At 37.2% G+C, this 26034-nt stretch overlaps 1 protein-coding gene across 2 annotated transcripts; it reads left to right on the top strand.

Annotated features, from left to right (window-relative positions):
* Window positions 1–86: 86 nt before the first annotated feature.
* On the top strand, window positions 87–25305 carry DIS3 (DIS3 homolog, exosome endoribonuclease and 3'-5' exoribonuclease). 2 transcript variants are annotated; one of them, XM_070800337.1, is made up of 22 exons: window positions 480–614; window positions 736–802; window positions 1065–1222; window positions 3463–3656; window positions 4081–4154; window positions 7988–8155; window positions 8900–9064; window positions 10240–10353; window positions 10477–10614; window positions 11182–11328; window positions 11708–11824; window positions 12084–12185; window positions 14509–14573; window positions 14662–14746; window positions 16210–16337; window positions 18830–18916; window positions 21127–21283; window positions 22811–23025; window positions 23131–23299; window positions 23434–23592; window positions 24296–24418; window positions 25072–25305. In XM_070800337.1, exons 3-22 carry the CDS (start codon window positions 1170–1172, stop codon window positions 25153–25155), a joined length of 2544 nt encoding a protein of 847 aa, XP_070656438.1. In that variant the 5' UTR covers window positions 480–614; window positions 736–802; window positions 1065–1169; the 3' UTR covers window positions 25156–25305. The 2 variants fall into 2 exon arrangements, with proteins under 2 accessions (XP_070656437.1, XP_070656438.1); XM_070800336.1 differs by lacking the exons at window positions 480–614; window positions 736–802 and adding an exon at window positions 87–458.
* The last annotated feature ends 729 nt before the right edge of the window (window positions 25306–26034 follow it).

The following is a 26034-nucleotide window of genomic DNA, read 5'->3' as shown; positions in this document are numbered from 1 at the left end:
AAATGGCTCTGGGCTCCGCCCATCTGCCCGCTTTCGCCCAATCCTCACAGCCCTTAGAAGGCCAGCCAACGACAGTCTCGAAGTTTTTCCGCGAGCGGGGTTCACTAATATCCTGGAGGAGGAAGGAGCGAACTTCTGGTTAAAGTGTGGTTGTGCAACAGGGCTCCGAGCGTGACACTTTCCGCCGGAAGAGCACTAAAGCGGGTCGGGATTCCGAGCAGGGAGGCGAGATGCTCAAGTCCAAGACTTTCTTGAAAAAGACGCGGGCGGGTGGCGTGATGAAGATTGTGCGCGAGCACTACCTGCGGGATGACATAGGCTGCGGTGCGTCGGGGTGCGCGGTGTGCGACGGAGCGCACGAGGGACCTGTCCTCGAGCTGCAACCCCTGGACCGGGCCAGCAGCCTCTGTCCGCAGCCACACTACTTGCTGCCGGACACCAACGTGCTGCTCCACCAGGTGCGCCGGTAGGCGGGCGGAGCCGCAGCACCGCTGTCCCACCAGGAGAAAGGGAGACAGGGACACTGAGACCCTAGGAGGAGCGTCTTGGGCAGCATTACGTACTCAGGGAGAGGCAACCCCACCGGGACCCATGCCTCCTGCCCCCAGGCCAAGGTTCTTTTTCCTTGTACTGTTTTGGTTTTGTTTTTTTCAGTCTTTACTTTTTTGAGTTCTTGGAGTTATAAGAATTTTAGATACGTCAACTTTCTAACTCCTGCTGTCTCTTCTGCCTTAGATTTTAATGTCTGGAGGCCGGGGACCTGGGCTTCTGTGGCCTCCTGCCTGCGACCCTCAGGCAGCTTGTAAGTGCCTACGAGCGAAAACCATGTGGGCCAACGTATTTCTTTATTAATGACTCATTCTACAAAGCTTTGTAACTAGTTTGTTTACACGTGTTCTTCTTTAATCGACCTGAAGGGTTTTCTGTTGCAAAATAGCTCCTTAGTTTAATGTACAGGTAGTATTGAAAAAAAAAAAAAAAAAACCGGCAGAGTTTTAGGTTCAACAGAAGCAATTTATGAATGAACATGGGAAAAAATAACCATTTATTTATTTACTTAAAAGATTGATGTCCTTGAGGACCCTGCCATCAGGAATGTCATCGTGCTACAGACAGTTCTCCAAGAAGTGAGAAGTAGGAGTGCTCCGGTATACAAACGAATCCGAGATATGACTAATAACCAGGAGAAGCATTTCTACACATTTACTAATGAGCACCATAGGTAGGGGGGAAATTACCTCAGTTATCAAAAAACTAGAATTAGCTAAATTGGGGGGTGAAAGTTCCTGGCTGTCTTCTGTGACATTGTTGGAAGATACACTGTTAAGTTTCATACTTCTGGGAGTAGTGTTTGATTCTTACACAGTTTACAGACCTTGCTAAAGTCACATAGGCATTGATTGGGTCAAAGCCAGAACCAAAGTCTCCTGGTTCCTAGAACGTGGTAGGTCCTTTAATTTCCAAAATGTTTATATTTTGAATTGGTTTTAGCATGAGTTGAGCAGTAAGATTTTGGAAGATGAGATTTGCCTAGGTTTCTGATATACCATATTATATGAATAACCAACATAAGTTAATTAAATATAGGAGTTTGTGAAGGAGAGCTTTAAAAATATAAAGCAGGTATATTCTTAATGCGCTCTTAAAAGTTACACTAATACCTTATAACTGATCACATTGAAGACAGTAAGGTTAAGAAATACAATTCGTTTCAGATTTAAGATGTTTGTTTCAACTTAATGTGTGATCTTAGAAAATATGGTATTGTCTATTTATTACATTGGGCTTCCTGGGTGGGTCAGTGGTCAAGAATCCGCCTGCCAATGCAGGAGATGTGAGTTCCATTCGTGGGTTGGGAAGATCCCTTGGAGGAGGAAATGACAACCTGCTCCAGTATTTTGCCTGAAAAATCCCATGAACAGAGGAACCTGGTAGGCTAGTCCACGGGGTTGCAAAGAGTCAGACACGACTGACGGACTGAGCGTGCATTTCTTGTATTACATAAATAATTTATAATGAATCGAATTTACTTTTATTAATCAGGATTTCTCAACGTTGCCATTATTGACATATTGGACTGGGTAATTCTTTGTTATGGAAAGGCTGTGTGAAGCACCGCAGGGTGATTAGCAGCATTCCTGGCCTATACTCTCTAGATGTCAGTAGCAAACCCCCCTCCCGCCCCGCCCCACCAAATCCCCTGAGCTGTAACAACCCAGAATGTCTTCAGATGTTGTGAAATGTCCTCCAGGGGGGAGGATATCAGGGGCAATATCACCCCAGATATTGAGAACTGCTGGGTTAGACAGTGGATTGGATAATGAAATCCCATGGGCATATACAACTTTAAAAATATTTAATATCTCAAATTTCTCTTCCTTATTCTTATATCTCACACTTAAATATTATTTATGTAAAGAATATCAGTTAAGCACTTCAAGACTTACTATTTCTATCTCCTCCTTAAAATCCAAAAACAGGAACTTCACTGGTTTTCAGCACTCAGAGACCTAGTTTCTGTGGAGCATGACCATCAGATTTTTAATCCAGAGTTAACACTTCTGTTGGCTTAAGTGTAGTGAATAGAGCTTAGCAGTACTGGGGTTGACAGGAAGAATTAGGACACTCAGGCATGCTAAAACCAATTCAGAAATTTATGACCGTGTCTTTGATAATTCTAAAAGCATTAACAGGTGTGTGTATATTAAAGCAGGTTTATTTATATTAAGTATAAAACTCTGAAATTGAGTCTTTAACCTTTAAGAAGTAGGTAGAAGTTATTGTGCTGAATTTTGTAATTGTTCTTAAATTTGGCTTTGAAGACAGATTTAAAGAAATAAGTATACTGACATTTGATAGCTCAGAGTTGGTAGACTTAGAAGGAATATGCAGTCATATCTGGGTCTTGTCTTTCATTCTCTTGATGGCCCTTGTCATGTATTGTGAGTTTATCGTAGATAATTTACAGGCATCATATATTTAATAACTGCATTAATCATATGATCACAAGTTATCTAATCATACAATTGGTAGCTTTTAGGAATTTCTGTTAATCTACAGTTTGAATGAAATCTCATTATCAGACCTGTAAAATATTAGTATAGTTTTTTTTTTTTTTCCAACAAACTGTTACTTTTTTTTTAATGTCCCAACCTATAGTATAAATTCTGATCTTGATTTTTTCTTTTGGTGAGATGAATTTATTTTAGCCCTTTTATTATTCCATTAATAATATGATTTTCTTCTTTCCAAGGAAATTGTTGTCTTAAAAACACCACTAGAAGGATCTTATTTATTTCCTCTGTGAGGTATAAATGTGAATACATTCAGGGGAAAAGATATACTATTGATTTTTAAGTTCAGTGATCATTAAGCATTTATGTCCAAAGACTTTTTACGTGTGCTTGATTCTGTTGATTTCCATTTCTTATCTTTCTCTTTTCCCCTTTTCATTACACTTAGAGAAACATACGTAGAACAATTACAGGGAGAAAATTCTAATGACAGGAATGATAGAGCCATCCGAGTAGCTGCAAAATGGTACAATGAACATTTGAAGAATATGTCAGCAGAGAATCGGCTGCAAGTTATCTTCATAACCAATGACAGGAAAAACAAAGAGAAAGCCATAGAAGAAGGGATACCAGCGTTCACTTGTAAGTCTCCATGTAACCAGACTGTTCATGTTTGTAAATGCATGCAAAAATTATCATCAGGCCCATGGTCAGATGTTCATTTGACTGTTTTTGACTGTTTGGTATTTTCATGGTCGTATATAGCTTAATGTGATATTTTTGTATTTTTTTTTATTTTTCAACATTGCTAAGCCAAGCGAGTTGTGCCACCAGTGGCTGTTAATTTCCCTGTCAACATTTGGAATGGGCTTAGCAATAAAAGTTATAGACACACTTGATCCACTGCGTCTTGGGCTTGACTACCTCAACAGAGAGGGTCCCTCCCCCGCCCCCCAAAAATTTGACATGCGTACTGTCACAAATAAGATAAAGCATGTTCTTTTGAATCTAAGGGGGGATAAAAAGCACATTTAAATTTATCAAGAACAAAAAACTTATTTTTCAGGTGAAGAATATATAAAAAGCCTAACTGCTAACCCTGAACTCATAGATCGTCTTGCTTGCTTGTCTGAAGAAGGGGTATGTTTGAGTTTGCTTTGTTTTGTTTTTGAGAAGTGAAAGATTAACATAGCCACTTTGGGATGTTAAGCTTGTAATTACCAGATTTAGAAATTGGAATATCAGTGGGCAAGCTGGAATTGAAATAGGAGTTGGGTGATAAACAACACGAATGGCTGCATTAGGCTTTTGATCAAAATGCCATCCCCAAAGTCTTGACTTCTACAATACCAATGTTCACTGATACGTCCTCAGCAGCCCAAATAGGGCCTGGCACAAGGTGGCACTATTTGTGTGATTAATCAGTGAAGGAATTCATGGCTGGCTTGTGATAAGGAGTAGATATTTGACAAACAAACAAGTGGTGGGCACTGGAGAGAGAGTATCCAGCTGCAGTGTTAATTCCATAGGAGGAGGGAGGGCTCATAAGAAGTAGGACAGGAAGGGAAGGGGCCAGATAGTGAGGACTCAGGAATTTATTCTGTTAGTAATTTTTAAACTATCATATAAAAGTCTCCCTAAAGGGCTGCTACTAAGAGGAGTTAGCACATAGGATTCTGGGCTCCCTATCTTACACTCTTAGGCTGAAAACATGAAAGGTTGATGAGAGTGTGGCTAGGAGGAATGGAGAACAGTCAGAAATGTTACTTATTTGGAAAACCACTCTAACCTCCATTTATAAAATGATACATTGTATCTCAGCAAGTTTAGAGGCAGAGGCACCAATAGAGGGTCACTGCAGTAGTGGATGTGAGAGGGAATCCTTAACCTTGTTTCCTTGAATGTGAAGTGTGTTTGGCAATAACAATGTCATAGCATTGTTAGGGTCAGATGGTGATAATGTTCAGTCGATAAGTCGTGTCCAACTCTTGGAGACTCCATGGACTACAGCACCTTAGGCTCCTCTGTCCTTCACTATCTCCCAGAGTTTGCTCAGGTAATAGTAGTGTTAATAAAATTCTTATCTCAGTGCCTGGCACATAATTATGGTAAATGTAAATGGTAGATACTATTAGGTTTTATATAATAGTATATTATATGTGCCTCCAAGCTTTACAGCGTTTTTTTCTCTGCCTGTTTTCAACCAGCTACTTCACAAAACTAAATAGAAGTGAAAAAACAAAAGCTGGACTTTATTTTTAGAATACAGGTAATAGGATTATCCTAATATATATGCACTAGTTACATGCAGCTGTTTAAATTTAATTCAGTTTACAGTTCAGTTTCCCAGTTGTGTTGTTCACCTTTCAAGTGTTCAAGAGCCCTTTGTGCCTACTGACTACCATATTGGAGATCACAGGAACACTTCCTTTAACACAGAGTTGATTTGGATAGCACTAAATGAAGTGGATAGGTCTAAATGAAGAAACAGGAAGTAATCCAACATTGATAATTCACAGTATTTGACTATGTACTATGATAGAGTAGCGGAGAAGGCAGTGGCACCCCACTCCAGTACTCTTGCCTGGAAAATCCCATGGACGGAGGAGTCTGGTGGGCTGCAGTCCATGGGGTCGAGAAGAGTCGGACACGACTGAGCGACTTCCCTTTCACTTTTCACTTTCATGCATTGGAGAAGGAAATGGCAACCCACTCCAGTGTTCTTGCCTGGAGAATCCCAGAGAAGGGGGAGCCTGGTGGGCTGCCGTCTATGGGGTCACACAGAGTCGGACACGACTGAAGTGACAGCATAGCATGATAGAGTAGAGTAAATGTAGAATATAGTGAAACTGCAGTCAGTTCTATTATAGTACGTTTGTGTGTTCCCCAAAGTCACTGTGCCATGTAAAATTTTATGTAATGAAAACTACAGAGCTTGGGCTTCCCTGGTGGCTCAGACGGTAAAGCATCTGACTGTAAGCAGGAGACCCAGGTTCGATCCCTGGGTCGGGAAGATCCCCTGGAGAAGGAAATAGCAACCCACTCCAGTACTCTTGCCTGGAAAATCCGATGGACTGAGGAGCCTGGTGGGCTACAGCCCATGGGTTTGCAAAGAGTCGGACACGACTGAGTGACTTCATTTTCACTTCCACTTTCACAGAGCTTAAGGGAAAATGTGATTAGGGACACACGCAGAAAACTTCATGATGCAGTGGAAAGAGGGTTGTCTCGATTTAAACAGAAAGTTGTTACACCAAATGTAGGTGGTGTGGCTAATAAAACATGGTGATCTGAAGTAACCAGTAGGTGTTTGAGGCATGTGTGTGTGTGTGTGTGTGTGGATGTTTGTGGATTCAGCTTGGTTCAGCTGGATGCAGTTTTCTGCTCTCACCTGGTAGTTTTCTAATTTACCAATTGCATTGGAACACATTTGTGTTTTCAGAACAAGCATGATAGGAGAGCTAACCATACTTAGCCAAGGCATCTAACCCAGATTTGGAATGTCAAGGCTTCCTGATAAAATTGTATCTAAGTTGAGATGGGAAGGATGTTAAAGGAAATTCCTTTGAGACAGAGACATTTTAGCTATGTTGTATGTTAAAGGAGTTAATGACTAGGGGAAGAGCATTTCATGTGGAAGGAATAGCAAGTTAAAAGGCTCTGAGGTTAGAATAAGTTGGCAGGATCGAGAAATCCCTAAAAGTGTGGATGGGATGATGTGAGCAAGGGAAAAAAATGTTAGGAATGAAGTCAGAAATGTAGGCAGGGACCAGATCGTGTAAGGATGTAGTAAGTCATGGAGAAAAATTGGATTTTAATCCATGAGCACTGGACAGCTATTGAGCAGAATAATATACCTATTTCCCTGATCCAAGGAGAATAGATTAGAAGCAAGGGCCTCCACTTAGATGGATATTTTAGTATCCCTGGGAGACAAGACAGAAAATTGGATCATGGTAGCAGAAGTTAAGGTAGTGAGAAGTCAGATGTTGTGTGTATTTCATTGATATAAATATTTTGTTGATTTTAGGATTTGGTGATAGATGGGGCTGTGAGGGTACAATTAGTTAATTAGTTAATTATTTTAATAGGCCATATCATTAATCTGTTTAATAGGTCATGTTCATGGTAGGTTTAATAGATCTGTATTTATTTTTAATAGGTCATGTTTATATGATGGTGAGGATGTTGTAGTACAGGGGAGAATTTGATTTCAGAGAGAGAAGAACAAAGTTCTTGAGTAGAGGAGAGGAAGTGGTGGATAGATGCTCATAGGTGAGCAGATTCAGCATGGAGAGATAAAGCGAGTCTCGACTCATTGCTTCCGGTTCTCATTGTGGAGGTGGAGGTCCCTTATCTGAGAGTGAAGAAGGAAGACAAGGGACTTGGAGAGTTAGGCAGAAGAGAAGGTATAAAGTGGTCTCCTTAGCAGATGGGAATTTTAGGAAGTATAGAAGTCTAAAGGAGCCAAGCAGTTAGGCTGTTGGATGTTGAAGGTCTTGGAGGATCCTGGCAGGAATTGCGGTGGATCTGCAGCAGGCCCCAGTCTACCTCTGTCTAACGGCCTTAGCTGTTTAAAATAATCTAAAAGTAGCTTTTCTTGTGCTTTCAGGAACCACAGTCTTCTCATACATTTGAGGTTTCCTGTTACCCTTTATATACTCCTGCCCGCTCACTTGATCACATAGCTACACACCTTTATTTGAGGAGGCCTGGATGGGGTTGGAGGGGTACATAGAGTTTTTTCTTCGGCTGATACCAAAATGTAATGAAGTGGGAATGTTTGTGTATGTTGTCTTAAGAATTAAAAGCATTTTTTTTCTTACTGTGCTATGTTCTTTGAAATTCATGAGTTGTATATACTGTAACGTGGATGGTTGTTTTAAATAACACCTGATAGTGATAATAGTTGTATATGGAGCATACCAAAGACTCACATACTAACTATATCTCTTGGTTTGCTTATTTCACAGAATGAAATAGAAAGTGGAAAAACAATATTTTCAGAGCATCTTCCGTTAAGTAAGCTACAACAGGGCATCAAATCTGGCACATACCTTCAAGGGACATTTCGAGCCAGCAGGGAAAATTACTTAGAAGCTACAGTATGGGTCCATAGCGATGACGAAGACAATAAAGAGGCAAGTGTGTACATGAATTCGTTTCAAATATTTTCTGTTCATTTTTTTCTTTCATAAGTGTTTCAGATTTTTGTACAAGAATTTAAATTTGCTTTATCCTCCTACTTTGTGAGCTTAAAGTAAGTTATGTGAGAGGTCACAGATGATAGAATTAATCTTTTTTTCAGGAAACTGCTTATTGAGGAAAAGAAATTTCTATTAACCCCTTTTAAGAGAATACAAATATAATCAATCAAAAACAAATCCCGTTATAGTGCATCTGTTTTCTGCATTATGATCTATTATGGGAAATACTATTTTACCTAATGTATAATTGCTCCAGAGGGCTTCCCACACTTTAAAGCAAACAGCAGTCATTTTGGGGTGCTATTTGCCAAGTACTTGTCTTAGTGCTTTGAATGCTGCATTTCATTTAATTTTCAACTCTGCCTATAAAAGTAGGCATTCTTTTGTTTTACCAATCAGGACCCTGAGATTTAGAGAGATTAAAAATTCTGGTATTAATGTAAGAGTTATGTGGAACACATGAACACAACTTGTATTTTCTGACATTGTTTTTTCTATTTGATACTGAGAAATTTAGAGGGCAGAGGAAAGGGACACTATGAAGGAAGAGAAAATATAAAGGAAGGGAAATAGAAGCATAGAAACATCAGAATATATCTCAACTTCTTTAGGGCAACCTTCCCATTATTATACTGCCTTTGAAAATATCTGGGCATGTGTTCTTTGCTATTCACACAGATACTCTTACAAGGACTTAAAAATTTAAACCGAGCTATTCATGAAGATATTGTGGCTGTGGAGCTTCTTCCCAAGCATCAGTGGGTAGCACCATCTTCTGTGGTTTTACAAGATGAAGGTCAAAATGAAGATGATATAGAGAAAGAAGAGGAGAGAGAACGCATTGTATGAAACCAAACAGGTTTTATTTTTTTGTCTGTGTAGCTTTGATTAATTTGTTAACGTATTAGCTTTGGAGAAAATTAAATGAAACAGTTTTGGAGACAGTTCAATGAAACAAGTTTCATTGCTTTCAGATTTATGGAATAAAATTATAGTTCTATAGGTTTAATATATGTCATATACATAGTTGATTTCTTTTCCTCTAACTTAGTCTTTTATATTAGTGTCTTACTTTGCTCAAATAAACAGGTTGAAATACAAAATACAAAAAGACTTGAGTATGAAACTTGAACTCTGACATTCAGGTATATGATCTAGCTGAATTAGGTTTAAGTAAATAAAATTTTCTTTTTTTTTTCTTTTACAGATTTAAAATTTTCCAAAATGCATTTATGCAATGTTTAAAATCCCCTCAGCATAATAGATGTACTTCTAGGCCCTTAAAAATAGGTCTGTTTAATAATTCCTTCTCTGTTACCATGTTTATTATGATGAGAATCGTTTCTGTTGTTTTTTATGACCTAAAGTCTACCTGATAGGTATTTTTCCATTTTAGAATTATAAGAATGATACAAGTAGTTGGAATTCACAGAACATTAGTAGTTCTTCTCTATATGAATTATGATCACTACTTTGGAGTCTTACTATAACATTATCTTTACAAGGTCCAGGCCACAGAAGAGTATTAGAGGTGAAATACCATAGGGTTCTTTTGGTATTTCTAGTAAGAACTGTTATTTATTTGGGTTTATATTTTGAATAAGACAAGCATTTAAAGATACATCTCTTTTTTTAAAATGAATTAATCAGTACCACTGTGCTCATTACTGGAAACTACTAAAATCCTATTAATGACCAGACCTGTGCATAAGCATGTGCATCGATATGTGTCAGTAAATCCTCACATTAAAACTGAAGAGTTGGGTTCTCACATATTTATTCAGTTTTCTCTTTTTGATTTTTTTTTTTTGGTAGTGCTTTATTATAGAACTATTTTTGTGGTTTTGTTTGGCATGCTCTAGCATAGAATCTTGAAGCATCAAAATTCCATAGTTTTATGTCATAATTTACTGCCTGAAAAAGTATTAGTATCTGTATTCTGATTTTGAAGGGAAATTGTCTCATTACCCTTACAGGACAGATAACTGAAGGTTTTTACTTTTATTTTTACATCTCAGCTTAAGACTGCTGTAAATGAAAAAATGTTAAAGCCTACAGGTAGAGTTGTTGGGATAATAAAAAGGAACTGGAGACCATATTGTGGCATGCTTTCCAAGTCTGATATTAAGGAGGTGAGTAAGGAGCATGTTGCTATGTGATGGAAAGTAATGTACATTGAACAGAATTTAGAGCCCTCACCTTGCCCCCATCCCCAGCCTTTTGAGTGTAAATTCTTTTTCCCTAATGTTCTCTAGTCAAGAAGACATCTCTTTACTCCTGCTGATAAGAGAATCCCTAGAATTCGGATAGAAACCAGACAGGCCTCTACGTTAGAAGGACGGAGAATTATTGTTGCTGTTGATGGTTGGCCGAGAAATTCCAGATATCCAAATGTAAGCTTGAAGTAATAATTTTATGTTAGACTATTTAACTAAAACTTTAGGAATAAAGTTGCTTCTTTTACTGAAAATAGAATCTGTCTTTATATAAAATGCATGCTGAAATTTAGGAGTATTAAGTATTACATCCAATCTGAAAATTAATCCTAGGAAATTCCAATGTAAATCACTTGGTTAATTTTACTCAGACTTCCCAACAAGTAATTTTTGGTGACGTTGACTACAAAATTAGTATTTGAGACCTAAGTAGATTCTAGTAAACAAATTTTGAGGCTAGGATATTTGAAGCAACTTTTAAACTTGAGAGATAATAGGAACTAAACAGAGACCTTGTTTTGTGAGAACTGAACTCTCAGAAAGTCTCCACCATAAATCACTTGAGAAGTCTTGTCATTTTTAGCTTTAATTTACCTAATGGTCATTTTTAAGAATTGTGGAGAAAATTTAGAAATACTAAAGTGGTAATGGAAAATGTTCAACCATTTAGTGTAATAATAAAATATAAGTTAATAAACAGAAAGCTGTAAAATACACAGGTCTTATAATACTTTTTGGTTTTAGGGACACTTTGTTAAAAATTTAGGTGAAGTCGGAGACAAAGAGACTGAAACAGAAGTTTTGTTACTTGAGCATGATGTTCCCCATCAGGCTTTTTCACAGGCTGTTCTTAGCTTTCTACCAAAGATGCCCTGGAGCATCACTGAGAAGGTATGTTGAAAAGAATTCCTAGTGACTTTATGAATTACTGTATCTGAGCTACTAGTTTTATTTGATTTCTGTATGTGTCTTTTAAAAACCATGTAGAAACCTTATCCCCCTCCTACCTTGCATTTAGTTTGCTACAGAATGCTTAGGTTATCACGAAAATCATTTACTTTTCTAAAAGACAGACTTTTCTAGGGGACAGACACTGGCTGATATCACATTTTCCAAAGGCAAGGGGTTCACAAATTATAAATCATGAAGTGTTGTTATCATTGAGAAATAAAGCTACTTTTTATTTTAATTATTGTTGATTTTATAGAGCTGTGTTACATCTGTACCACCAAAATTGTTTTTTATTTTTCAATAATATGGCATTTTTTAGGACATGAAAAACCGAGAAGACCTGAGACATCTGTGTGTCTGTAGTGTGGACCCCCCAGGATGTACTGATATAGATGATGCTCTCCATTGTAGAGAACTTGAAAATGGAAATTTGGAGGTATTTGTAATTATGATGACATTCTATTCAAAAATAGTTCTGGTCTTGAATTAATTTTCTTTTGACCCATTGTAGGATTTGTGAATTATTCATGTCAGGTAGAGTCTGTTGTAGCTACAGAGACTCATGGGCATGAGAAAGTTGAAATGGTAACTGTGACTGGCGTTGTCTTTTCCTTTTAGCTGAATTTCTTCTCACTAGAATTCCTTTAGTACATTTACCCAGTTAAGCATGTTGACATCCTTTTTATCTTTTTAAGGTTGGTGTTCATATTGCTGATGTTAGCCATTTTATTAGGCCAGGAAATGCTTTGGATCAAGAGTCAGCTAGAAGGGGAACAACTGTATATCTTTGTGAAAAGGTAAATGTGTTAAATTTAAAGTGGAATTTTGATACATCTTTTCTGTCATCTGTTTGTTTTTTTTTTTTAATTTTATTTTATTTTTAAACTTTACATAATTGTATTAGTTTTGCCAAATATCAAAATGAATCCACCACAGGTATACATGTGTTCCCCATCCTGAACCCTCCTCCCTCCTCCCTCCCCATACCATCCCTCTGGGTCGTCCCAGTGCACTAGCGCCAAGCATCCAGTATCTGCATCGAACCTGGACTGGCGACTTGTTTCATACATGATATTTTACATGTTTCAATGCTATTCTCCCAAATCTTCCCACCCTCTCCCTCTCCCTCAGAGTCCATAAGACTGTTCTATACATCAGTGTCTCTTTTGCTGTCTAGTACACAGGGTTATTGTTACCATCTTTCTAAATTCCATATTTTTGCGTTAGTATACTGTATTGGTGTTTTTCCTTCTGGCTTACTTCACTCTGTATAATAGGCTCCAGTTTCATCCACCTCATTAGAACTGATTCAAATGTATTCTTTTTAATGGCTGAGTAATACTCCATCATATTAGCAAGGTGAAAAGACAGCCTTCAGAATGGGAGAAAATAATAGCAAATGAAGCAACTGACAAACAACTAATCTCAAAAATATACAAGCAACTCCTACAGCTCAACTCCAGAAAAATAAATGACCCAATCAAAAAATGGGCCAAAGAACTAAATAGACATTTCTCCAAAGAAGATATACAGATGGCTAACAAACACATGAAAAGATGCTCAACATCACTCATTATCAGAGAAATGCAAATCAAAACCACTATGAGGTACCATCTCACACCAGTCAGAATGGCTGCGATCCAAAAGTCTACAAATAATAAATGCTGGAGAGGGTGTGGAGAAAAGGGAACCTTCTTACACTGTTGGTGGGAATGCAAACTAGTACAGCCACTATGGAGAACAGTGTGGAGATTCCTTAAAAAACTGGAAATAGAACTGCCTTATGATCCAGCAATCCCACTGCTGGGCATACACACTGAGGAAACCAGAAGGGAAAGAGACACGTGTACCCCAATATTCATCGCAGCACTGTTTATAATAGCCAGGACATGGAAGCAACCTAGATGTCCATCAGCAGATGAATGTTTTATTCTTAATAAAGTCATCTGAGGTGTTTCCTGAGGAAGGGAGAGCCTCAGTATTTAGTGAAATTGAGTAATCACTTTGTTAATTTTGTAGTTTGTCATAATCATGGACACTTTTGGATTCTGAAACAGTGTGGAATAGTATATGAATTAGCTAAAGGACATACATAGAATAAGGCGACCTTAAATCAGTGAAAATATTGCAGTGTTTTTTGTTACTTAGCCAAATACCAAGTAGATGTAGTTGATATGAGTTGTTGTGAAGTGTCAACTTGTCTTTGAGTAATTAATATATTTTCCATTTTTTTATGTATAGTTAAGTCGTGAGTCTGTTCTGTCACAATTACTATTTCTTCTTCATTAAGTGTGCTTCCAGAAACTTACAGAGAAAACTTGTGAGAGTAGAAGGGAAAGTCAAACTTAATTAACTGTCAGAGTTCTTCTGTGTCCCTTTTTTCCGTAAGAATTCATTGTTTCTCTTTTTTAAGGGTGTTGAAAACACCATGCAGTTGGTGTGAAGCATTGGAGGAAGGTCCCGTTGTAGAGTTACTAGGGCTTGTGTGTGCTATCTAGTACAAACATTGTGTACAGAGCAGAGATTTCAAACTTTGAGGGCACAGCTAGGTGGGTAGTGTAGAGAACTTACCACTGACATGAAATCCAGTTTTCTTTCATTGCTTTTTTTTTTTTTTTAAGTCAGTCAGTCATGTCCGACTGTTTGCAACCCCATGGGCTATACAGTCCATGGAATTATCTAGGCCAGAATACTGGAGTGGGTAGCCTTTCCCTTCTCCAGGGGATCTTCCCAACCCAGGGATTGAATCCAGGTCTCCCATATTGCAGGCGGATTCTTTACCAGCTGAGCCACCAGGGAAGCCCAAGAATACTGGTGGGTAGCCTATCCCTTCTCCAGGGGATCTTCCCAACCCAGGAAATGAACCAGGGTCTCCTGCACTGCAGGCGGATTCTTTACCGACTGATCTATCAGGGAAGCCCATTGCTTCCCTCTTGTAAAAATTGTGTGTCTCTACTTCTCTAGAAATAGACTTGTTTTTTAATTTCACATTGTCTCAATTCTATTTACAGAGGGCTTCTGCACCCCCGCTTAGAACATCAATGTTATTTGAGAATAGAACCTCAAATAAATGTATGGATATAGCTCAGTAATCTGCTACTTTTATTTTATGTATTTCAGAGGATTGACATGGTTCCAGAGTTGCTTAGCTCTAACTTATGTTCCCTGAGATCTAATGTTGACAGGTATTTATGCACGCTTCTTCATAAAGACATAGTATTTACTACTTTAACTGATTCCCTTTAACAAATACTGTCTTACTTTTGTCCATAGGTTGGCATTTTCATGTATTTGGGAAATGACTCACAATGCTGAAATCTTAAAAACAAGGTTTACCAAAAGTGTCATTAATTCTAAGGTTGGTTTCATGTTTAATATTTCATGTTGCACGTCTTTTTTACTTTTAACAATGTTCGAGATTGTTTTGAAAAAGTTAGGCGTATTAATAAGTTTTTCCCCAGTATTCCCACTAAATCTTGTTGTTTTCAGTTATCTGCTTAATTTTTGATGTTATCTAGAAATGAGATTATGTGGCAGTTTTTCTGTCTTCAGAAACTTAGAAAGCCTGTATACTTAGGTGACCAAGTAGATTCTTTTAGCCCTAATGTAGGAACTCCAGTATTTGAAGTTACCCCAATTTATAACTGGTTAGTATTTTAAAAGATGGTGTGTAAACCATCTTCTTGCTCCTCACACTTTTTCACTGAAGTGATATGAGCCACTGTTGAATTCTAGTAGAGCTAGTCTGAAACTGATGTTCAAACAGAATGGAGCCAGATGACGTTTCTCACTCCTTTTCTTCTTTTGTACCTTTCATCCGATTGCCTTATGTTCTCATTTTGCTCTGAATCTTCCTCTGTCTGCGAAACCCGCTTTCTCCAGTGATCTCTTTTCTAAGTTTACCTTCTTTTTCTCTCCCTTTAACATAATTCTTTATTGATTAGCTAGTGGTTGGAAATAAAGCTTCATGTGAAACTGATAAGGAGTCATGTGTGAATGATTTAAATTTTCCTAGGTTTGTATTTTTAAATAAGGTGAGTTTATAATTCTCCCAAAGTTGGTTAGTGTAGCAAAATTTTATATGAAAAAAACTTAGTAAATATGTAACATAAAAAATTTATAGACAAGGAACTTTTTGCTCCTAGTAGATAAGTTGGTTCTCCCAAGAATCTATCCTGATCTGCATCACCTAACTCTTTTTTACTATTCCTGATTTTTACTCAAAACTATTTAAAAAAAAAAAAAAGGCTAAAAAAATGGCATTTTTCCATGAGGAGGGAAATATAGGAGCAGAGCAGAAAGCTGTTTATTTGGATTGTACTGGAAATTAGTCTTTTCTACTGTGATTTTCTAATTCTTAGATTAAATACTTAATTTGGGGTATTTAGTAGATTTCTTATAAAACATGATGTCTGGATTCTTATGGTTTTATTATTTGCTGTGTGTAAGGAAGTACTGGTCATCTGGAAATGATTTCACTTGACAGTCGTTATCAAAGAATAATCTAACCTTCCTTTTATCTTATTTTAAATTTTCCTAAGTATTTATGCATTAAAAGAACAATGAAAGAAATGAGAATTCAACAATTCTACCATTTAATTTTGTTTTAATGTGAGTTTGCTTATGTTGTGTAATGCATCAGATAAGAGTTAATGAACCAGAAATCATCAATATTCAATATAAATATTATAACTAGGAATCTCTTTTGTTATTGATTTTAGGTTTTCTGAAATCATGGATATTTTATAGTGGAAACATAAATTTTCAAAAGTAAACCAGATTTTATAAGCATTTGTATTAATATACGGTTTCTTTTTTTAGGCTTCCCTTACATATGCTGAAGCTCAGATGAGAATTGATTCAGCAGCTATGAACGATAATATTACTACTAGTCTCCGTGGACTAAATAAACTAGCTAAAATTTTGAAAAAAGGAAGAATTGAAAAAGGGTACATTTCAAAAATATTAAGATTTATTTTAATTCTCCTGTCCTGCTGTTAACGATAACTTGTGAACTCTTTATGAAGTGTTTATCTTGGTCAATGATGAATTATTTAATAGGCTGAGTAGGGACTCTTAAGTAGATACATTCTATTTCTTCTAGCTACCTTTTTAAATATTAGCAACTTGATTCTGGACTGATGTTTGTTCAGGAGTTCTGTTATGTTGAAGACCTTGATATGTCTGAATTAAAGATCTTGAAGAAATTGTAGGAAGGGAAGATCTTCTTGAGACTTTTCTATGGCTTGTTCCTGATTTTAACTAGAAATGATTTTCAGGACTGAATGTTTTTTCTCAGATGTTTCAATAAAGACAAATGAAGTCCTTGCACTTAGAGTTGGAAGAGATTTTTAGAGCATGTTTAATCCAGCATCTTCAGTTTTTAAATGTTTAGGCGTTACATTGAAGCAGTCTTACCAAAGATCTGATCAGTAGCGGCAGATTCACATCTTTTAGCTGTTATCTCATGGCATTTGCCTGACTGCAAAGGAGTTTTAAGGAATATCCACGTACCCAAATCTGTTGAAGTAGTCAGAAGAAATTTGATTCTTGAAAAACATCAACTGTCAGAGTAAAGCAAGAACTTGAGCCTTTCATATGTTGGTCTCTGGATGCCCATGCCCGTCCAAAGTGGAGTCACAAGTGGTTACTGAAAGTGGTTTTGTTGGGTAGTGCAAACTCTAGATCTCTGCTGTTTTCATAAGATGTGCCTGTTAAAGCTAAAATTAAAGAAGATTAAAAATTCAGTTCCTGAGTCACACTAGCCATATTCCAAGTGCTCAGGAGCCACATAGCAGGCTGGTGGCTACCATATTGGATAGGTGGATTGAGACCATTTTCATCCCTGCAGGACGTTCCATTGGACAGTGGTGTTCTAGGTATTTATGCTGAGCCACCCCTACCTAACTCTACTCATATTTCAGTTTTCTGGGAATTTTCTTATGATCCTAAATACTAAACTTGAAACTGATTTGAAAAGAAATTGAAAGGATAATTTGGATGCAGTAAAACCCAGTGAAAACTTTATTGCTCAAATTTATCATTAAGACGTAAATAAGATGACTGTAATTAGATTTCTTTTGTAATGCAAGACAACACATTTTTCATTGTATTCATTTATTGAAGGTTTACAGTATGCCAAGTATCAGAAGGTTTGTTGTAAAAGCAAAGTGAATAAAACCAATTGAAACTATTTTGGCAGTTTTAAAGTAAGAGATGTAGATTTGTATCTATAATGTAGATTGTGATTAGGACAGAAAAGCTATTTATTTAATTTGAAAAACACTCTGTACTTCTAGTTTTGAAAGTAGATACTCATCTACTGGTAAAATCTATCATTGAGTCTTCTCAGTCTTAGGGTGAATAGAGAAAGCAATCAGTTAAAAAAAAAAAGAAGGTTATCTTTCACCTTCTTAAAGGATATGTTTTGTCTTAAATTATATCTGTCATATGTCTATCTTAAAGGATAAGAGTTATGTTTTAAATGTTCTGTGAAGAAATAATGATCAAATATGATTAGTGTACCTTGCTCTTTAGGTCAAGCTGTATTAACACATTAATTGTAGTGTAGAACCTTGTTGTATTGCTCAAGTTATTTGTCATGGAAAGAAAGGCATACTTGTCAGATTTCCTCTCGTATTCCTTCTGTAGTTCTTGCAGTAAAGGTGAGTCAGGGAAAAAAGGACTTGGAATCCCACTTGCCCCAAACTCATCTTTTCCCCTTCTTTGTGATTGTCTGAAGTTACCCAGCCTCAGTAAAATTTAGTTTCTGGTTGATTTGGAGCTGACCGGATGCAGATAGGTTCATGGTGTAAAACCACATTATGCTTGCCTTGTGGGAATATACTTTTCAAAGAAGAACTTGCCAAATCTTTAAATGAGCTGTGCATGTAAAGCACTTAGCCTGGTATATTATCTGACACGTAGTACTCAGATACTAATAGCCATCAGTATCTGTAACGTGAGTTGTGGTTTATCAGTCTCCTCATTGGCTGGTTGAGTGTATGGGGAAGATACTTTTGAACTGAGGATCTTTTGGTGCCACTCATTTGCCCAGGGCAGCTTCCCTTTTGCCTCTTTCCACCATCCCTCACCCTAATACATTGTTTCCTGTAGTAAATAAAATATAACTGATTGCATTCTTTATGAAACTTATCAAACCCTCTCATTTTGGGTACAGAAGACATTCTTTATCCTGAGAAACACAAGGACTCATTTTGTTGTATTGATGTTGTCCTGCCTTTTAAAATTGATTTTAGAACTGTAAACTATTGGGCCATCTGTGAAAATATAAAGGAACATAAAAGTTAGCAGGTGGTTATAAAGCTTTCAAAAAAGAAACTGTCACATACTTGCTTTAATCATTTCTGTTTTAAGAGTCACTTCCAGAGTTATATCTGTTACTGCTCACATAACTGATTCACCTCCTTATTTTATTTAGGGCTTTGACTCTTTCTTCTCCAGAAGTTCGATTCCACATGGACAGTGAAACTCATGATCCTATAGATCTGCAGACCAAGGAACTCAGGTATGCAATTTTTTTGATGGGTAGTTGGTAAGATTATTATTTTAATATAATATCTAGTGTATATATTAATAAAATGTTTCTACCCCCAAATATCTGTTTTAGTGGAGTTATGATTTCTGTAGAGAAAAATAAATATGGTTTTACTTTCTAGTCTCATCTAAAACTCAAATACCTTATTTGTATTATAAAAGAAAACTTGCCAGCTTCATTTGTCTTAATGTGTGGTGTATTAGAACTTGACTAGTAATACTTATGGTAAGTAAAGGAGGATTGCCCTCATTAATTTCCTAAGTATTTAATAGAGAATATACTGTGATAGGACAGACCTGGGCCAAAACCCTGGAATCTAAAGTCACACGGCCTCAATTTGGATCCCATTTCTGCCAATGACTCCAGACAAATTATTTGACCTCTTTACACCTTGATTTATTTGTAAGTAAAATAGAATTGGTAGTGGTACACACTCATAGGGTGTGTGAAGAATAGTCAGAGGTTAAGCCTTGTTATTGTTTTATTGATTTATGTTAAGGTTTAGGAGGCAAGGGCTTCCCTGGTGACTCAAACGGTAAAGAATCTGCCTGCAATGCAGGAGACCTGGGTTCGATCCCTGAGGCAAGGCTGATTTTGATTAAGTCAGAGTTAGGCCTCTTTCCATACCTGTTATATAAGGTGATTCTGAAATTAAGCATGCATTTACACTTTTCTAGCAGATGACCAAGAATTAAAAACAGGATTATACTCAAGTTTGTTAGTTAGGACCAGTGTGTGCTTTACAGCTTTAGAGCTACAATTTAAAAATACCTTTGGGTAAACTATGCAAATAAGTCTAATGTTAGTAGGAACAGTGTACACCCACTACCAAGGGCTCTTTTGAGGAAAGTCTTGAATCTTGTTTTACCAAAGTAGAACATCACCCATTTCTTCTTACCAAGAATAAAAGCCACAATTCTAAGAGATTGTCCCCATAGTTTTAAAGACATGTTTGGAGGTCTTCCTAATTAAAAAAAAAAAAAAAATTAATATACTTCAGGAGTCTTGTCAAGAAGTTATGTTGTTAAAGAAGGAAACATGAGTGACATTAATAATGCGTGTTCAGTAAATTGGGAGAAAGCACTATTAAACAGAACACAGGGACTTACCTGGTGATGTAGTGGTTAAGAATCTGCCTGCCAATTCTGGGGGCATGGGTTTGATCCCTGGTCTGGGAAGAAGCACCTAAGCCCATGTTCCACAACCGCTGAGCCTGTGCTTTAGAGCCTGCAGGCCACGACTGCTGAAGCCTCCTCACTCTAGAGCCCATACTCTGCAATAGGAGAAGACACTACAATGAGAAGCTTGCTCGCCACAACAGAGAGTGACCCCTGCTCACTGCAGCTAGAGAAAACCTCTCAGCAGTGAAGACCCAGTGCAGCCAAACAAATAAATAAAATTATTAAAAAGAAACAGCATATCATTTACTAATATTTTGTATACATAAATCATTTACTGTGTTTAATGAAAAACAGTATCAAATTGGTTGAGTTTTGAAGTCAAGTCATAATGGGCCCATATCCTGTTACACTAGTAATTCTGACCTTTAGCGAGAGATTAATATTACACATCTTTCGTTTTCTCATCTACAAAATAGGACTAATACCTATATTCCTATGTATATACATATATGTATATGTATGTATATACATGCACACATACCACAATGTAAACAGCACTTATAGCACAATGCCTGGGACATAATAAGCACCCAAAATAACTATTTTAGATATCTTTTCATTTGGGGGATTTGTTGGTGAAAGTTTCAATTTTTTTTAAGCCAATATTGATATGACCTAAATAGCTTTTAATTCTTAGAAAACTGTATTTCTGTAGATACAGAATTAAATAAAAATCTCTTCAGACTCAGTGTAAAGAGGTGAAAATGCTTATGATTTAGATTTTACATGTAAAGCTTCTGTTTTTTAATGCCGCTTGTAAAATATCCTTTAGCATAAGATTTACTCATGCAGTAGGTAAATTGTAAGAGATTGTTAGCATAGTAACTGAGGAATGAAAGGGATGTTTAGTTCTTAAAAATACACATGTGTATACACGCATGATGTTTGCATAGGAATTTTCATTATCTCAACAGAAAAGATAACTTGTGAATAGAAGTTATATAGAAGTATATAGAAATCTCATTCTTTTTCCTTATTTAATGTCTTTTCATTTGGCAGAGAGACAAATTCCATGGTGGAAGAATTTATGTTACTTGCCAATATCTCTGTTGCAAAAAAAATTCATGAAGAATTTTCTGAACACGCTCTGCTTCGTAAACATCCTGCTCCTCCTCCATCAAATTATGAAATTCTTGTTAAGGCAGCTAAATCTAAGGTATGGTTCCATAGCTAGAAACATCATCTGTATTCGTGTTGTGATGTAGTGTTTGCACTGAATAATCTGTAGTCACATTTCCATAAAAGTTTGGTTGTTTCCTGATGCAAAAATGTGCCAGTAATTCTTTTCATTAAAGAAATCATCTAACTTGGGTATGGTCATCTCTTCACACATTGAAATCATTTGCCCTGTACTTAAGCCAGATGTTCCAAACTACATTATTTATAATATCCTGAACATATTAAACTTTTCCATATCTCTGTGCTTTAACACATTTTTTCATGCCTGTGTTACTCATGTCTCCTCTGAACTGCCGACCTTTAAAGACTTAGTTGTTTTTTTTTCTCTTTATCTTCAACTCACTTCAGTCCTCTTTATTTCACATCCCTAAGAAAGAAGTCCATTTTTGCAAACATGGAAAAAAAGAAAAAACATAGAAAGGGAAACCCATTTTCTCAGCCCCTTATACCCCCTGCCTCTGGTTAGTAGACTTTACTTAGACGTGATTACCCCTGCTTTTGGGGTGACTATGGCTTACATTGGTTTTCTTTGGATCACTTGCTCAGGCCACATCTTTCCTGTCCAGAAGAGAGGGATGACAGGGTGTTGGATCTCAGAGCATTATTCTAACAGGAGGATGCTGGTTTCTCATTTTTCAGACCTTTATGGTGGGCCGGCTCCTATTATATCCATCAGAACATTATCAGCTTCTCTTCTCCTCCAAGGCTTACTCTGTAAATTGGAGAATTTTCTCTTATTGTCCTGTTTCTTTCTGTGACCTGGGTAGAGTAAGGAAAGTTTATGTGTGTTTGCCTCATCTTGCAAAGTAGAATCGGCAGTTAACTGCTGTATCATCATGTTGACCTGTAGTCACCAATACCTCTGGCCTTTACTTCTACATTGAATGGAGAAAAAGGATCTGTAGAGAAAATCCCAACATGTGGAAACGGAGCCAGATCTGCTTTGATGTTCTTCCACCCCAACAAAGATTAGGCGAGCACGGCTGGACTGAGAGGTAGCACTACTGCTCCAACTGTTCTTTCCCCCTTGAAACTTCTTGAGAGCGTTGGTACTTCAGTACCTTCAAACAAATTCAGAGAAATTTAAGGTTTGATACTACACAAACCCACCATGACTTTTACTAAACTTATTTTCAGTTTTCCTAGGTAAGGCTAAAAGGCATAAACACTTATTACCTGGTTAAAAGACACCATACTTTTTCAGCCTGATGAGTTATATTTTGAAGACATGGCTGGTAATGATTTTTAAATGTTTAATTTGATCCCTTTTCCCTATTCTTTGGGCTTCTCTGGTGGCTCATATGGTAAAGAATCTGCCTGCAATGCAGGAGACCAGGTTTGATCCGTGGGTCAGAAAGATCCTGTGGAGAAGGGAAAGACTACCCACTCCATTATTCTTGCTGGAGAATTCCATGGACAGAGGAACCTGGCAGGCTACAGTCCATGGGGTCCCAAAGACTTGGACACGACTGAGTGACTAACACTTTTCTCTGTTTATTCACAGAATTTGGAAATTAAAACTGATACAGCCAAGGCTTTAGCTGACTCTTTGGACCAGGCGGATTCACCTATTTTCCCTTATCTAAACACCCTGTTAAGAATATTAGCAACTCGCTGTATGATGCAAGCTGTGTACTTCTGCTCTGGAATGGATAATGATTTTCATCACTATGGCTTAGCATCCCCAATATACACACATTTTACTTCACCCATCCGAAGGTACTTTTTCTCCTTAACAAATGAGAGAGAGAAAATATTTCGAATTGTAAAAGGATATTTAAATGCTAACATGGCATGGTTCTTATTTTTTCTTCATGTGTCTAGATACGCAGACATCATTGTTCATCGCTTGTTGGCTGTGGCTATTGGAGCTGACTGTACTTATCCAGAGTTGACCGACAAACACAAGCTTGCAGATTTATGTAAAAATCTCAATTTCCGGCACAAAATGGCTCAGTACGCTCAGCGTGCATCTGTGGCTTTTCATACTCAGGTATTTGCCTTCTGTCACTAATATTAGCAGAAATGAAGTTTTGTTCACTTTTCATTTGATTGCAGAATTTTTTTGTTGTTAACTTCAAAATACTTTAAAGGTAATCCTTAATAAGGTTGTCTGCTCTTTTACAGTTATTTTTCAAAAGCAAAGGAATAGTAAGTGAAGAAGCTTATATTCTATTTGTAAGGAAGAATGCTATTGTGGTATTAATCCCAAAGTATGGTTTAGAAGGTACAGTGTTCTTTGAAGAAAAGGACAAACCAAATCCACGGCTTATATATGATGATGAGGTACAGTATTTCTGATGGTTTTATTTTGGGGTTTTTCTTTCGGTGGGAGGGGGAACACTTTGTCTTCAGTAGCTTGCAAGTGGTACCTCTAACTGGTAAAATTTTTTTTGTACCCTACAGAATTTTATGCCTATTAGCGTTTTACTCACAATTTCTCACCTCAGTTTATGTTGTCATCTACAAAAGTTACTAATTTCTTTCTACTCTATAAAGTTTTCCCTTCTAAGGGAAACTTGAATTATGCTTTGTTCCTGGTGGACAAATGGATTAAAGTAAAGGAGTAAATGGCTGTTGATAGCTCCAAGAAGGGAATTTTATCATCCAGTTCCCAGTGTGTTTTACCTGACACACTCCCTACTTCCCTGACCTTAGTAGAAGTACAAAACAAATTCTGCCCAATTACCTGTGTGCTTCTGTACAAGACCAACAATTTGCTAGTTAAAGGGTTGAGAATCCTGCAATTAATGAATAATATATTGGGACCAGAGTGAAAGGGAGAAGTTTGCACATAAATAGGTCATTTGTATGTGAGGGTGTTAGATTAGTGGTTTTGGTTATGTTGAACACCTAGGTGCTTATTAAATATTGAAGTTATTTTTAAACTTAAACTTTTAAATTAATTTGGAAGATAAATTATAAAGAATAAGAACCAAGCTTCAAGTGGAAAAAGGCAATTAAAAATAGCAAAATGTGTTTTGTTTAGATACCATCACTTAAAATAGAAGATACAGTATTTCATGTATTTGATAAAGTTAAAGTGAAAATCATGTTAGACTCATCCAATCTTCAGCATCAGAAAATCCGAATGTCCCTGGTAGAACCACAGGTAAGACCAGATTTACACTGTTCGTGTTGTGGTGGAATAAACAGTACATATTTTGTGAAAGGCAGTGGTACAGTCCTGAGTTACTTCTGTTTAGTTATAGAATCTTCAAAGTAGTGTGCAGGACAGGTATCTACAGAGGAAATCCTATTTTCTCACTGATGTCCGTAGGCCGCGGGAACCCAGGCATCTTGGGCTGCTTCTGAGTTCCTTGGTTCCTCAAATGGAATCCTGAGATCTACCTAGTTCTTCATTTTTACCAGTTTTGAAATCTGCACTTTTGAAAAGCAGTTTAAAGTGTGATTCACCCTAAGACATTGGATCTTAACCTTGGTTCTGCCCCCAACACACCTGAGGCCTCTAATGCTGACAGTGGCTGTCAGTGGGAGAACCTGAGTGTTATGGCTAAACACCCTTTCCAAACGACAGGCGTCGGTCTTTCGAGATCATGTCTGCCTGTTACATTCTGAAGCACTATTCTTTTGTGTGTGATACACATACATACGTACACTGTGTGGAAAACTGTTTCCCCTTCCCCCCACCATCCCTCCATCTTTTTGAACCTCAAAGTGTCAGTGAAGAAGAGGAAGATTAGATTGAGGTTTCTTCATGTTACGCTTTTACTCACCTGTTTTTCCCATTTTGCATTACTTTAGATACCAGGAATAAGTGTTTCTGCTGATACTTCAAACATGGACATTAATGAACCAGAGAGAAAGAAGAAGAAGCTTCAAAAATAGCTACAGTCAACAACAAAAAACTTTAAGGATTGGTTTCCTTTAAAATGAAGAGAATCTTGAGAGAACACTTGTAAACCTAAGAAGTGTGTGAGATAGTTTGTTACTTCTAAGTACATTTTAATGAATTTTAAAATTTGCATTTTTATTGAACCGTTGACTGTGTCTGTCCCATCATACTGCTTCCTTTCAGGATTAAAGAACTATTTATGCAGAAAAACTCAATTGAATAACCATCACTTATATAGTGACAGGACAGCAACTGAGGGAATCTGTGAAGATCACTGAAAGGGAGCACTCACCTGCTCACTGAAGAGGAGATGAGTCTTGCATAATTTATCTACTATTGACAGAAAAAAACTAATTTTCCTATGGAGAAAATATAACATTTTTAGAAGCAAGGAACAATCTAAGTCTTGAAAGGTGTCACTGTATGGGATGGCAATTTTTAGATTTCAAGACAATGAAGTCCAGAGCTGTCAGGGTGTTCAGCATTTAATTTCCTCTGCCATCTTTAATTTACTTCATATTAGGGTGTCCCAGGTGGCATAGTAGTAAAGAATCTGCCTGCCAGTGCAGGAGACTCAAGAGACGTGGGTTCAGTCCCTGGGTTGGGAAGATCCCCTGGAGGAGGAAATGGCAACCCGTGCCAGTATTCTTGCCTGGAAAATCCCATGGACAGAGGAGCCTGGTGGGCTACAGTCAGTGGGGCGGGGGTGGTGGGGGAAGGGTCACAATGAGTCGAACATGACTGAGCAACTTGTACACATATGGCCACAACTTACATTGTACTCCTTTGCTATTAAAAACCTCCGTTTTATTAGTGTTCCGTAAACAGATGTGACTGGGAAATTGGTGAAGGAATGAAGTAGAATATTTTGA

The sequence above is a fragment of the Bos indicus genome, chromosome 12 (genome assembly GCF_029378745.1).
Source record: "Bos indicus isolate NIAB-ARS_2022 breed Sahiwal x Tharparkar chromosome 12, NIAB-ARS_B.indTharparkar_mat_pri_1.0, whole genome shotgun sequence".
NCBI classification, from domain to species: domain Eukaryota; kingdom Metazoa; phylum Chordata; class Mammalia; order Artiodactyla; family Bovidae; genus Bos; species Bos indicus.
The sequence above is the reverse complement of the archived record's forward strand: the minus strand, read 5'-3'. Positions and strand labels throughout refer to the sequence as shown.